We start from the raw sequence: 15,824 nt of genomic DNA, 5'->3' as shown, positions 1-15,824 counted from the left end.
GTCAGAGTGAGTGTGTAGGTTCAACATCCTCGAATTTGGAACTCAAGGGCGAATTGGAATGTTTACCGATTTCTAACAAACTGCAAATATTGGAGATACAATAGGAAGTAGACATCCAGACATTTATAAAAAAAAAATCACTAAAATCCAGAAATCTAGTACAAGTGAAATCGTAATCAAAAAGGTTAATGAAAGAAAAAACAAAGAACTGCAGATGCTGGAAATCTGAACAAAAAGCAGATATTGCTTGAAAAGCTCAGCAGCTCTGGTAGCTGTGTTTTGGGTCAAGTGACCCTTCTTCAGCTTCGAAGTTGAAATATGTAACAGAGGAGGTTAGGCTTCAGTTTTACAGAACTTTAGTCAGTGTGGGAGTTAGAAATTTATGCAGTAGATGTAAACACTTTTGAAAAGTGGATATTTAAATTGTATGATTTAGAGTTTTCTTTTATCACTCCTGCTCTTTAAAAATGAAAACAGGTTCATGCTGTCTGTATGTTTTGAAAAAAAGCTTCTGCTGGAATGCATCATTCAATAGGTCATCTGATACGGTTAAAGTAAAGTACCATCTGGACAAATAGTTTCAATAGAATTCTTTGTTCACATTTCCCAAGTGCTAATGCCATGTCATTATGAATGTGTGGTTGAGTTTCAAAATCTACAATGATCTCTGCAGGACATTCTGTGTTCAGTTTTATTAACAGCTTAAATAACTATTCAAGGATTTTTTAAAATATGGATCTGAATAGAAGTTTGTTCTTTTTCTAGAGGATTAACTACTTCTGGAGGTTGAAAATATTTGAATGAGTTTCATAAATGGAACTTGCTTCACTATGAAGTGTGCATGAAAGAGTGCTGTATTAGATTGTTAGGAATTTGTCTTCTAAAAATAACCATCTCCATATGGTTCCAAAGGTCTGTCCATGGTGGGTGTTGTGTGAATGTCTATGGAGGTGGCATTCCAGGCCCTTTGAGGTGGCATGGGAGGTGGGTAGCGCATGAGTTCAGAGAATGGGTCATTGGGAGATATGAAGAGGTATAGGGATGGATGGGAGCATTTGTTGTCATGGAGGAATTATGGGGTACACTAGGCAGAGGGATAGCATGGGACTGACAGGATATGAGGAGGCCAAACTGCTTCTACAGCAAAAGCCTGAGAAACCAAGGTGGGCCTTCTAAACTGCATGTTTTGTAGCTGCATAGAATCCATTCATAGGATCAGCAGACCTGTTTCAACCCCATTTAGGTCGAACAAGACCCTTAAATCAAGACAGTCCTATTGAATTAGGATATTTCCAATTCAAGCCATCTGCCTGGCAGCAAACCTCTGGCCCATATCCTCAAATCAGAGGAAAGCAGGTTACAAGTGAAATTATGTAGGGTGGTAAAAATCTTCTACTCAGTCTCCAAAAGGTTGTGAATGCTGGGTCAACTGATATTTTTAAAACTGAGAATGACAATGTTTTGTTACACAAAGATGTCAAGGGATATAGATTAAAGACTGGAAAATTGTAGAGATATAGATTAAACATGAACTGATTGATTAACTTGAACAGCTGAGATACCTGTTCATTTTATTATGCTCTTATGGATGAATATTTATACCAACATATTCATATTACATGACATCTTAGAGCGCAATTAAGCACTTTTTGGAAAGTACAACCTGCAATTCCAACAGAATTAAATTTAATAATGCATAAGAATGAAGGACTGAGAAAGGAAATAAAGTCTAATTATCCACCCTATTAATTAGAAACCTGTCAAAAATGATATTTTTTTCGTGGTACTTTTGCAAATTCAGCATTCACAACATTCAACTATTTCAACTTTAAACAATGCTGTTAGATATCAATATTAATACCACTTCAACTCATGACTGTATGTTGGAGCAAATGTTCTTAAGAAATCAATACAGGTTGTTAGAGTCCAGGTATAACTTTTGGAAAGAGACAGTAGGAACTGCCGATGCTGGAGAATAGTAGGAACTCCAGCTCTACACCGTGTTATCTCTATAACTTTTGGAAACCCTGATAGCGACACCCAAGGATCGTGATGACAAACCTCTAGCGAACATAACCATTTCTCTCCAAACCTAAACTCTCGGCTTAGTCATTTGTCGCAACATGTTATTCGATCTACCTATATTTTATAATTGCTGACCGTTTATTACTGAAATTTCAGACTATTCACTACCGATTCAACTGCCTCAGCATTTTGAAGTTTCTCTAATTTTAATTACTTCTGGTTTCTTAGATCACTCTCATAGGAGAATCCCAACAGTCCATCCCTTGACAGCTTCTTTTCTTGCATTGAGATCCTACAAAATTGCTATCACATCTACTGGATTTTGAAAATCTGGCATACTTAAACTTGACATGGAATTGTCTGTTAAATATGGAATGAAACAAACAAACAACCTTATGCACTTTCCAATTATCTTTCTTAAGGTTGTGACAGACAAGAAGACAAACCGTAAGCTTGGTAGAAGCATTAGAACTGCAAACTTTACTTTTAAGTCTGCGTATTTTCTTTGACTGGGTTTAAAGAAACAGCAATCATACGCAAACGTATAAAATATCTAACTTCTGCAACGTTAAAAAAACTCCCCTAAATATTTACATTCTTCTAACATCAACTCCCAATTCCCTCAAAAAACATCCAAACTACTCCAACGCTTTTTAAGTATTATTCTGGCCCAACTGCACCCTCCAAATCTTCTCTGCCACCCTTGCCTAATCTATTCGCCAAGCTCCCACACTACTGCTATTCTTAAATCCTTTGATCCCAAGCACCCCAGCGATCATATCAATGCTATACAAAATCCAACAGATGCCATTCAATTGTTCAGTGTTGAGTGCCTGTGATGAAGACAAGATTGGAAATAAGGGAAATATAATCAAAAGCATTGCCATGTCACTGTGAAACAAGTGGTTACTTGAGGAACTACAAAAAATGAGTTGGCAAGTGATAGCAATCAAATACTAGTGGGATAAACAGCCTTCTCAGGTATTATTGTGGTTTGTTTCATTTCTGGCGATACGGTTAAAAGCATAAAGAAAGTAGAAAAAGGGAATGAGAGCAGCCAGGAAGTCTGGCCCACATGGGGTCTTATGGGTTAAGAGTCAAAGCTGAAGAGTATGCCCTCAGGTTCTTCATCTCTGCACTACCTTCTCTGCCACATACTCATCCCAAATATCCTCGCCAGACTCACTCAATCACCAGCCTGACTTCCCAACCTACCTACCCCCACTTACTCAATCACACAGCAGCTCCTCTTCCTAAAGCAGACCTTCAACTTACTCTACCCTAACCCCACTAATCCATCATCTGCTGAACCCTGTGGGGATTCGGGTTCCAATGCTCCACTGCCCACACCTAGGCCACCTGCTGAACCTCAAATTTCCTCACTCCTTTCCTTCAATAATGAGCCAGCAGCAGAGTGTGCCCTCTCTTTGGGAATGAGGGCAATGAGGTCTGGGCTGGCATAAAGCTGAGTGATTATTCCCTCAAGCACTGGGCTCTTTACAAGCAGAGATTTTTCAGCTTGTGACTTTCTATGCCTGGCTTTGGCGGTGTTGGAGGAGGCCGTAGATGAGGGGAGGGAGATGTCAGAAAGAAACAGATGAAAAGAGTAAAATGCCACTGTTCAAAAGTCAAACAATGGAGATTTCTTATCCCTAGCTATGATGATGGAATGCTAGTATGAATGCGCAGATGTGATTTGTTACTGGTGAAACAACTAATGCATAGAAATGCATGGTGAATTTGCAGTGAAGCTAACAAGGCCAGACAATAATAACATATTCCACTCAGAACAAGATAATTAAAAGTTAATCATGTTCTTAAATCTATCAAGATTTGTGAAAAGACAGATTCTCCATTTTATAAAATCTCTTTGTTGCTTTGAGTTCTGTACAGTTTGCTATGAACCAATATAGTGCTTGAATATAGCGAGAGAATAAAGTGCAATTGGTTAAATAAAATGTGAAAGGTGAGGAACTGAGCAGACTGGGTAATATCATGTAGGTGGAAAAGAGTCAATATGATTATTAAGTTTATGAAAGTAGGTAATGTGTGAAAATCACACCCAAGATGACAAGCCCAGAGTAAAGAATAAATTATGTTATTTCAAACCAGTTAGTGAGATGTTGGATCGAGTGACGGCGAAGATTTGAAGTTATTGGCAGTGGGAACATCTTCCAAAGAATTAGAAGTGATGGACATGGATTTTGAGAAATGCAATTACTAATATGACTGTGGAATTTGAAAGCAATGAAGGATCATCTGGGTTGTGAAAATATTGAAGAAGTGATCATGGCATCTGGGAGCAAAGTAGAATGAGTACCACATATGGAAGAGTCTCCTATTATGTTATTAGTGATAAGACTTCACCCCAACTTGCCCACAGCACAAACGTTTATATCTATAAACTATGTAAACTATGTAAATCAACTTAATTAACCAGATCCTGTCATCAAAATTTGCCTGAGTGCTTCTTGGGCTGGTCAAGGTAGGGATATTTCTATTAGAACTCTTCCAGTCAACACTATTTCAAGTTTCGTAAAATCATTAACTATGGTTTCACAGCATTATTCTGTATAAAAGCACAGCTAACACATTAACAAACTTAAGACCAAAGCAGGAAGGGGAGGATAATGAAGGTTTCGCTGGAGCTATGATTGGGTCAGAAACTATAGAAGTTTAAGGTGAGTGGAAAGGCTGATGAGAAGACTGCTGGGGGAAATGCTTAAGGAGGCCAAAACAGCTGCCAGGTTGGTTTCATTAATGGATTAGGGAATTTATACTGTGTTTCCAACTTATTCACTTGATCGCTGGTGGAGCCCAACTCTTATCCCAGTTCCTGCTCCTGTCTGTGAGCTTCAATGTCACTTCCTGTCAACTTTGGACAAGAGGGAAATATTAAAATGGGGATGGGGAGTTAAAATTACTGTGGTCTTTTCTTTGAATTCATTCGTGAAATGTGAACATCACCATCTGGCCAGCACGAACTACCCATCCTAATTGTCCCTGAGGTGGTGGTAAGCTGCCTTCTTGAAGCGCTGCACCCAGATTAAAGTTGGAGCTATCAAGATCAAATGCTGGTTTTTGAACAGGCTAAGGATTTCGAGTATAAAACCATTACTGAAAGTTCTCATGGGTGGACAAAAAAGCCCCAAAACAATTAAATCCAACTGTGCTGACTTGAAATTTGTAATTTTCTAACTTCTAAGGTTTTGTCTGTGGTAAAGTGAAGATCTCTCACAAATTCCTGTTGTCATACATTTGGAACCATTTCCTTAGATTTTCTATTTGTCTCCTTGTTTCTTGAGTGATCTCCATTCTCATTCGCATGTTTCCCTGTCTCATTTACCCCACTCATTTGGATGGGAGGAGGTGAACAGTTTTGGATGGCAGAGAAACAGCAGACAAATGCTGCAGGTCACATTTTCTGGAGGTGGATGTGAGGTACTGGCTCAGTGAAGGATTGACAAGCAGTGCCAACCTACAGATCACAGGAGCTCGGAGATAAAGGTAGGGTGCTGATGTGTAACTAAGACACGACCTCCCTTTGCCAGTGATGGATATGGTCCACTTATTCTTATCAGGCTCATTTCCCTATTCTGTAGCAGTGACTGTGCATCAAAAGCACTTCAATGATTGAGAAGACCTAATTTCATTTTGCTAGGCAAAATCATGTTGGGTCAAGTTGAATAATATTTGTGTTGCACATTCTTCAGACAAAGCAGTCTGGTTCAAACATTGTGGAAATGATGGCTTATGTATATGATTTGCAATGATACTTGGTGAAAAAAGCCAAATATGAACCGTCATAAAAACTAATCTTTCAAATTCATTTATTACTCAATTGATTAAATTAATTCCAACCACTGGTTAGTAGAAGGTACAAAAGCCTTTTTTAAAAAATGAGACATCATTGTTTATTTCCATAATTAAACATGTTTGTATCTATATGTTCACAGTTATTTACTGAAGTTAAAATTCTAAATGAAAAGGTCAGAATGTGCACCCATGCATTAGCACTTTACCTTATCAGCTTGACGCATGTAGCAGTAGAGAATTCCTCGCATGCATTTAACAGCACAATATTCCAGCTCATGAGTCCTTCCCTTATCATCGTCAATGCGCCTATAAAGCCAAGGTATGGCATGACAAGATGTAAATTTATGAAAATAAAAATCAAAAACTTATAATAACAGCCCAGGACCATGACAATTAAATTTAAACTGCAAGTTATCATTGCCAAATATTGATTTGAATAAGCGACACAAATTAATTGAGCAACTTAACAAAAGCAAATCTGCTCTCCGTATTCAAATCAATTATTCAGCTGAAATGGCTTCAAAACAAATCAGCATTGTTGTATCACAGCAGGTATAAAATACTACAGTCACCATGAAAAACTGATTGTAAAGTGACTATGAAACAAAAATGAAGGACCCGGGTTGAGCCTGTGGCTATTGTTTATTGATCAAATAAATATAGATTTGTAATCTAAGGAATAATTCAATCTATCATAAAATATTTAGCCTTTCTATTCAAAAATGTACCACCAGTAATGCATAACACTTAGCACTGTATAGAATCAGAACTGACTTGTTTTAGTTCAATTATTCAGATTGGAGAGTGATATGAGAGATGGCTTAAAATTATGAAAGAATAGAATAGAGATGTTTACTTGCTCATGTGCAGAATAAACAGTGAAATCAATTGGAAAGAATACACATTTTCCGCGCCATAGCTTATCTGTACTGTGATGTAAGTTTCTAGTACATTGTTATTATTTGGGAACGTGGATTTAAACGTGGAGGAAAAATAGATTTGAGCTTTCAGGTGTATAAAGGAGCCACTTTTAAAAGCAAAGATGAAAAAGTCATTTTGGAACAAGCCCCTCATCATTTTATAAAGCTCTCCAAGGTCACCCCTCCACCTTCAATGCTCCAGGGAGAAAACCCCAGGTCAGTTCAGTCTCTCCCGATTACTCAAACCCTCCAGTCCTGGCAACATGCTTGTACATCTTTTCTGCACCCTCTCAAATTTAACAACGTCCTTCCAATAGAAGGGCAACCAGAATTACACACAGTATCTTGAACTGTTTGTTTTAATTCAAAATTAGCAATTGCTAACACAGTAACGGTTTAAGTTCCTTGTGTTCCCGCTTTTCTAATTTTGAACAATACTCTGCTCTAAAGACTTGGATTTGATACAAATAGTTCTGCAATTCTACTTTATCAATTTACTGCATTGTTTATTCTTCAGTGTAATAACTACATCAAAAAAAATGGAATGCTGCACCATTGCTGAGCAGAGACGGTTAATTACTGTAATTGATTGCAGAGCATATAGCTAATGAGCATTCTGTAAATGAGAATAGTCCAAAAGTATTTCATATTTGACTAGAAAAACTGGTGGTTCTACAAAATGGTTGACTGTATAGCAAGCACTTTCTCTTGCAGAATTACATCTGATCATTTCTGTAACACAAAACAATTTTGACCAAAGAAAAATAGAAGGTAGGAGCAGGAGGAGGCCATTCAGCCCTTCGAGCCTGCACCGCCATTCATCACGATCAACGCTGATTGTCCAACTCAATAGACTAATCCTACTTTCTCCCCATAACCTCAGATCCCATTCACCTCAAGTGCTATGTCTAGCCGCCTCCTGAATACATTCAATGTTTTGGCATCAACCACGTCCTGTGGTAATGAATTCCACAGGCTCACCATTCTTTGGGTGAAGAAATGTCTCCTCAACTCCATCCTAAATAGCCTACCCTGAAACTTCAGACTGTAACCCCTGGTTCTGGACACACCCATCATTGGGAACATCGTCCCTGCATCTACCCTGTCTAGTCCTTTTTGAATTTTTTAAGTCTTCATGAGCTCCCCACTCATTCATCTGAACTCCAGCAAAAACAATCCTAACCTAATCAATCTCTCCTCATACCTAGAGCAATTGATGCATAAGGACACCCAGGACCCGCTGCACACCCCCCTCTCCCAATTTAGAGCCATTCAGGTAGTAATTCTTGTTTTTGCTTCCAAAGTGAATAACCTCATATTTATCCAAAGTATACTGCATCTGCCACTGCTGTGCCCACTCACCCAACCTGTCCAGATCATGCTGAAGGAAATCTGCATCCTCGTTACAGCTGACCCTCCCACCCAACTTGGTATCATCTGCAAACTTGGAGATGTTATATTTCGTTCCTTCATCCAAATCATTAATATATATTGTGAATAGCTGGGGTCCCAGCTCCAACCCCTGTGGCACCCTACTAGTTACTGCCTTCCAATTTGAAAAGGACACATTAATTCCTACTCTTTGTTTGAACATTCAATAGTTTCAAGTGCCTGAAAGTAAAACATGAAGGTTGAATGTTGGCCTATAAAAATGAACTTAAACCAGATTGGATTTTCCATGGTGTTATGAAAATATGGTATCTGAAATATTAATTTACATTGCATTGACTGGACTATTCCTTGGACTATCTGGAAAGAACACATCACAAAGCAAAGGAGACTGTCTGCCATAGAAAAATGGTGCATTTGCAAAGAGATCAAGCAATTCAACTGGAGTCAGAATCTGCAAGACTTTCAGTGAAACATCAAATGACCTTTCTTGTGGGTGTAATAAAGCTATTGAATTTGAAGACAGACTGGCAGAAAGACAACTGATTTGGAACACCGCCTTCACTCCCTTTTCATCAAAGTTTGTGAGTTATAAATCCATTTGAAAACCTCATCATTACAAATGGAGAGTTCCAAAATGGTAATGTCAACCAGCTAGAATTGATCCAGAAAATACTCTCTCGCCCAGAAACTTAGATGCAAAATGACTTCAGCTACAGACCAACATTTAGGACAATCTGTGAACAATTCCTTCTTTCTGAATTTTGCTGTGATTGGCCAAAGTCATTTTGTTATCTTTACATCGTTGCTTGAGTGCCTTTTGCTTGCATCAAACTAATTCTTTATTTGTTACAAAATGAAAATGGCTGACTTGTTATTCATAGGGGAGATGTCAGAGGTAGGTTCTTTACACAGAAAGTGGTGGGTGCATGGAATGCGCTGGCGGCAGTGGTAGTGGAGTCAGATACATGAGGCACATTTAAGTGACTCTTGGATAGGCACATGGATGATAGTAAAATGCAAAGTATGCATGGTAGTTTGATTTTAGAGTGGGATAATAGGTTGGCACAACATCGTGGGTGGAAGGGCCTGTACTGTGCTGTACTGTTCTATGTTCATACTGAGCTATACAGTCTAGTATATTGATGTAAATAAATACATGTTATATATACATACACCAAATATAAAAAGCAACATGATGTTTCCAAACTTTGTTGCGATCAGTGGAAGGGTGGGACTTAGTTGGAGATAATTTCTAATCCACCTGTTCAGAGATATTATTACGTACCTCTGGAGCAAGTGAGGTTTGAACCCAAGCCTTCTTGTCCAGAGGTAGGGGCACAACCACTGCCCCCTTCCAAGTCAAGTTGTAATACAGTATACTCCCAGGTAACCTGTGTGCATGGGGAATGATGGCTGCCAGTTACATCAGCAGTCTACATAGCATCCATGCGGATGTGAACAATGCCCTGGATTCGATTTACACTGCCACAAACACTCTAGAAACAAAATTCCCCAAGGCCCTATTGATTGTGCCTGGTGATTTCAACCAAGCCAACCTCAAGGAGGTTGCTGCCAAAGTACCACCAACACATCTCCTGCCCCACCAGAGGACCGAACATTCTGGACCACTGTTACCTAACCATCAAGGACACCTACCACTCCGTCCCCCACCCACACTTCAGGAAATCACATCACTGTGCTGTGTTCCTCCTCCCAGCTTACAAGCAGAAGGTGAAACAGGAGGATCCTTCACAAAAGGAAGTACAATGCTGGTGCGAGGCTGTGGAAGACTGTCTCCAGAACTGCTCAGAATCAGCAGACTAGACCATGTTCAAGTACTCAGCGGAAAACCTAGACGACTACGCCACCACCGTCAAATACTTCATTAGCAAATGCATGGCGGATTGCATACTAAAGAAGTCAATCCAAGTGTTCCCCAACCTTAAACCTTGGATGAACCAGGAAATCCAGACCCTACTGAAGACCAGATGTGCAGCATTCAAGCCGGATGATCCAGACCAATTCAAGAAATACAGCAGATGCCATATCCTTAGCCCTGCACTCATCCGTGGAACATCTGGACATCAAAGATACCTACATCAGACTCCTGCTCATTGACTACAGCTCCCCTTGAACACCATTACACTCTCCAGACTGATCTCAAAATTCCATGACCTTGATCTCGGCTCCAACCTCTGCAACTGGATCCTCAGCTTTCTGACCCATAGACAGCAATCAGTGAGGATAGGTAACTGCAACTCCTCCACAATAACACTCAACACCGGAGCCCTCCAAGGATGCGTCCTCAGACCCCTACTGTACTCCCTGTATACCTACGACTGTGTTGCCAAATTCCGAATGAATGCAATCTACAAGACACCACCGTAGTGGGTTGGATATCTAACAACGATGAGTCAAAATACCGAAGGGAGATACAGGGCTTGGTGACGTGGTGAAATGAAAACAACCTCTCTCTCAATGTCGAAAAAACTAAAGAACTGATCGTTGTCTTCAGAAAGAAAGGAGGAGAACACGCCCCCAGCAACATCAATGGAACTGAGGTTGAGAGGGTGGAGGGCGTCAAGTTCCTCGGAGTGATGACAACCGATAACCTAACCTGGACTTCCTATGTAGATGTGACAGTCAAGAAGACACAACAGCACCTCTTCTTACTCAGGCAGCTCAGGATATTTGGCATGTCCATAATAACCCTCACCAACTTCTACAGATGCACTACTGAAAGCATACTGTCTGGGTGCATAACAGCCTGGTATAGCAACTGCTCTGCCCAGGACCATAAGAAACTATAGAAGGTGGCATGCACAGCCCAGACCATCACGGAAGCCATCCTTCCATCCATGGACTCCATTTACACGGCTCGCTGCCACAGAAGGGCTGTCACTATGATCAAAGTCCCATCCCATCCCATTCCAGTAATGACCTCCTACAACCTCTTCCGTCAGGCAGAAGATACAGAAGCCTGAACCCATGCACGAGCAGGTTCAGGAACAGCTTCTTCCTGGCTGTTATTAGACTGATGAATTGTCTCTCTAGCCTCAAATAATGATCTGCCTAACGTCGATCTCACCTAGGGGACACCCTATATAATATAACCTGTATGCCTCTGTCTAAGTCTTTTTGATCTGTACATCCTTGTTCACTACGATCTGCCTATACTGCTCGTAAACACAGCTTTTCTCTGTACTTTGGTACACGTGACGATAAATCAAATCAATCAATTGGCCAGTTGTGGCCAGGACTGCTCATAAATACCATCAGCGAGGTTTAATCAAAAGGAGACAGAAAAACAATCAGAGCAAGGAAACCTACTTCTGTCGATTGCTGGTCAAATGACAATTCTGGATAACAGGGACATCATCATACTTTAATTAGGACCAGTATTTTGTGACATGCTTATCCAAATGTAATTGATATGAATCTAACTGCAGAGACTAAATGTTAAATACATCTAAGATCAACAATAAGAAAAATATAAGCAATAATTTATGTTGGTCAAATCTGATTTTATCTTGCATAATTTTTTAAAAGCAGGTTGCTGTACCTTAGCACATGAGGTTACCATGTTAATAAATCTAATTTATCATAGGGATTGTTTAACATGTAAATGAAATGAAAAATATCTGACCAACTAGCATTCCTAAGGTGCTGTGGGACATCAGCAACAACAGAATTGTATTGCAATACTCTGCAACCTCATGGCCTGGCAAATACCCTACCCTACCACCACCATCAAACCAATAGATCAATCCTAGGAAAAAAATACTGCAAATGCTGGAACCTGGACTGAAAACAATAAATGCTGGAGATCACAGCAGGTCCGACAGCATCCATGGACAGAGAGCAAGCTAATGTTTTGAGTCTAGGTGACTCTTCGTCAAAGCTCTCTCATCATGGATGCTGTTTGACCTGCTGTGATCTCCAGCATTTGTTATTTTCAGCAGATCAATCCTGTTCAATGAAGAGCAGGAGGACATGACAAGAGCAGCACCACAGATAAATAAAAGTGAGGTGTCAATCTGTTGAAGCTACAATTCAGGATTACTTGCAAGCCAAATTGCATGAAAAGCAAATGATGGACAGAGCTAAATGCTTCAGCAACCAGATCAGATCTAAGTAGTATTACCACATTTAGTCATTAATGGTGGTCCAGAGATCCCCCGCATCACAAATGTCAGTCTTCAGTTAAATCATTTCACTCCACATGATTTCAAGAAAGGGCTGAGGGTATTGGGTACAGCAAAAGTTATGGGGCCTTACAATATTCTGGCAATAGTACTGAAGACTGGTGGGGGTGATTACTGATGGCTGCACAATATTCTGCACCATTTGCGGCGACTCAGATACTGAACCAGCTCATGTCCAAATGTAACATGATGTGGACAATATCTAGGTTTTTGCTGACAATTAGTAAGTATCATTTGTTTGAAGAGCCAGTATAGGCCAAATGACCTCCTTCTGCACCGTAACAATCTGTGACGTGCACCACACCAGTGTCAGGCATTAAGTATATTCAAGAAGAAAAAATATAGCCATTGCTATAGACATTTAATGACATTATGATCAATGAATTCCCCACTATCAACATCCTGGGGTTACCACTGACCAGAAGTAGAACTGGATGAGCTACATAAATATTGTGCTTATAAGCGTAGGCCAGAGGCTGGAAATCATGCAGTGTGTGACTTAGTTTGACTCCTCAAAGCCTGTCCGCCATCTACAAGGCACAAGTCAAGAACGTTATGGAATTCTCGCCACTTTCCTGGATGAGTGCAACATAAGCAACAGTAGCTTGATACCTTCCAGGAAAACAATAGCCTGCTTGATCTGCACCACATTCACAAACATTCAGTCCCTCCATCTTTAAAGGTAGCAGTGTGGACCACTACAAGATGCATTGCAGAAGTTCACCAAAAGTCCTCAGAGAGCATCTTCCAAAGCTAAAAACACTTCCATCCAGTAGGACAAGGGTGGTAAATACATTGAAACACCACTACCTTTAAGTTCCCTCCAGGTGACTCACCATCCTGACTTGAAAATATCTTGACGCTCTTTGAGTGTCCCTAGTCAAAATTCTGGAACTCCGTCCCTACAGCATTGGGGGTGTACTACACCAAATGGACAGAAGCAGTTTAAAAAGTGAGCTAATCACCTCCTTCTCAAGAGCAACACAAGACTGGGGAATAAATACTTATGCAGCAAGTGAATGAATAAAGTAAGTTAATAAAAATGTCTAGCTCTTAGCAATGGCAGAAATAATGTGGTTTCTAAAAAAATAGTTGTACGTAACTTGTCAAGGCCTAGTGGTATTGTTGCTAGACTGCTGATCCAGAGAGCAAGGTAATGTTTCGAGGACCCGGGTTCGAATCCCGGCAGATGGTGGAATTTGAATTTAATTTTTTAAAAAATCTGGAATTAAGAGTCTAATGATGACCATGAATCCATTGTTGACTGTTGGAAAAACCGATCCAATTCACTGATGTCCTTTAGGGAAGGAAACTGCCATCCTCACCTGGTCTGGCCTACATGTGACTGCAGACCCACAGCAATGTGGATGACTCTGAACTGCCCTCGAGACAATTAGGGTTGGGCAATAAATGTTGCCTAGCCAGTGATGCCCTCATCCCATAAATGAATAAAGAAAAAAAATCATAAACTTTATTTTATGGAAGAAGCTTAGGAAGACTAGTTTTCCACAAATTCTGGCACCTGCTGCCAACATGGAATAAGATTTTGTCTAGGGGAAGTAGGAATTGATGGAGAGCAGATGGAGTTATTACTGCAACAAATTGACAGTGGAGGTTTTGTGAGTAGCTTACAGTGAAATTATTTGGACAATCAGTTGTTTCAATTCTGAAAATTAACATACTTTGTGCAGGTCTGAGAAATCAAACATTTTCTCAGGGACTGGGTTTTCAACTCATAAATCATTTCATTAACAAATGATACAATCTAATGTTCTATAGTGTAACATTATGTTATGGACATGAAGCCTGTAATAGCATATCAGACTTTGGTGATTAGGGCGCAGGGGTTTTCAGAATGTTTTTAAATAGAATATGGTTGACCGACTTAAAGTTCTTAATGTTAAGAAAATGATATTCATAGCTCCTATTTTTCAACAAATTTCTCTCCTGTGTTAAATAAGTTTCAAAGTGCTGATCGTACTTCTGTATCTTTACCCAAGTCACAATTTTTTAAAATAATGCATTGCTTCAATCATCAACAGTCTTACAATGCGTTTCAAACCACTTCCCCCCACACCCCCTAACCCTTCCACTTGCAAGGAATGTTGCATCCTTCTATTGTTAGGCACTAGAAAAATGACAGTACTAAACCATCAAAGGAAAGTGAAATCAGTGACTTTAAGATAACAAGGTGTAGAGCTGGCTGAACACAGCAGGCCAAGCAGCATCAGAGGAAGAGGAAGGCTGATGTTTCGGGCCCAGACCCTTCTTTCTGAAGAAGGGTCTAGGCCCGAAACGTCAGCCTTCTTGCTCCTCTGATGCTGCTTGGCCTGCTGTGTTCATCCAGCTCCACACCTTGTTATCTCAGGTTCTCCAGCATCTGCAGTTCCTACTATCTCAGAGTGACCTTATGAGTTTTTTTGGCAAACAGGTTAATTTAGACGTAGTAGGAACTGCCAATGCCAATGGAGTCTGAGATAACAAGGTGTGGAGCTGGATGAACACAGCAAGCCAGGCAGCATCAGAGGAGTAAGAAAGCTGAAGTTTCGGGTCGGGACAGTTCTTCAGAAAATTTAGAAATTTAGATTAATTTAGAAGCTGCTTTTAGCACAACTACATGTCCAATGTTTTTTGTCAACATTACTGGCAGAAGAAACTCTTAGTATTGCTGTAAAACACAACATTTTTCTTTAATTATTTGGGAAAGAATTTCACTACTAGCTGTTTAAAAATGCATGTGATCTTATTTCTCTTATGATATGCAACTTCCACTTCAAATAACATTCAATGCTGCAACCACTCAACCTCTATAATGCCTGGTTACCGAAAATCCACTGCCAAAAGGAAGCAAACACTTATGATGGAAACCATAACAAAATTTTATTAAACAAAATTTGATTCACAAGAAGAGTGACACAATTAAAATGGATTCATTTTACTTACTTCTTCTTTTTATATGTATATATATATATATATAATATACATCCACACACACATCATAGCTTTACAGATCATAATTTGTTTTCAGTAACCTCTTTCTGAAACAAAATGAGATGTGCACATCACTTTAAAATCACACGGGCAACACCATTTTACTGCATATATGTTTTTGATTTTCAGGCTTGTACATGTATTCTTTTATGAAATTTCTACTGTGGTCAGTGCCAAATGCAAATCTGCAAGAAGGAAGGCAATGATCATCACAATGGGTTAGTAATATGAAGATAGTCTGAGTGGAACTCTGACTTCATTTTTCATTATGAAATTATGAATGATATTCAGAATCAAATACTGGATCTGTGTATTGATTTATTTCTGTGAAAAGAAAAATTTTATCCATGGAATAAATGATGATTGGAGTAGAAAATTATACTTTTTGGTGATTCTAGACCAGTACCTGACCGCAGAAATTTAAATAGGGTAGAATTCTGCACAGACGTTCCTTCCCAGCTCCCAGGAAAAGTAA

At 39.6% G+C, this 15,824-nt stretch overlaps 1 protein-coding gene across 1 annotated transcript in view; it reads right to left on the bottom strand.

Annotated features, from left to right (window-relative positions):
* phkb (phosphorylase kinase, beta) overlaps positions 1-15,824 on the bottom strand; it is a 205,780-nt gene that overhangs the window by 179,116 nt on the left and 10,840 nt on the right. The window contains exon 2 of the mRNA XM_048605984.1: positions 6,048-6,147. Coding sequence (XP_048461941.1) covers positions 6,048-6,147 — 100 coding nt within the window. The remainder of the gene's footprint in view (positions 1-6,047; positions 6,148-15,824) is intronic.

Source organism: Rhincodon typus, chromosome 15, assembly GCF_021869965.1.
Source record: "Rhincodon typus isolate 14 chromosome 15, sRhiTyp1.1, whole genome shotgun sequence".
NCBI lineage: Eukaryota > Metazoa > Chordata > Chondrichthyes > Orectolobiformes > Rhincodontidae > Rhincodon > Rhincodon typus.
This window is presented reverse-complemented; position numbering and strand designations above follow the sequence as displayed.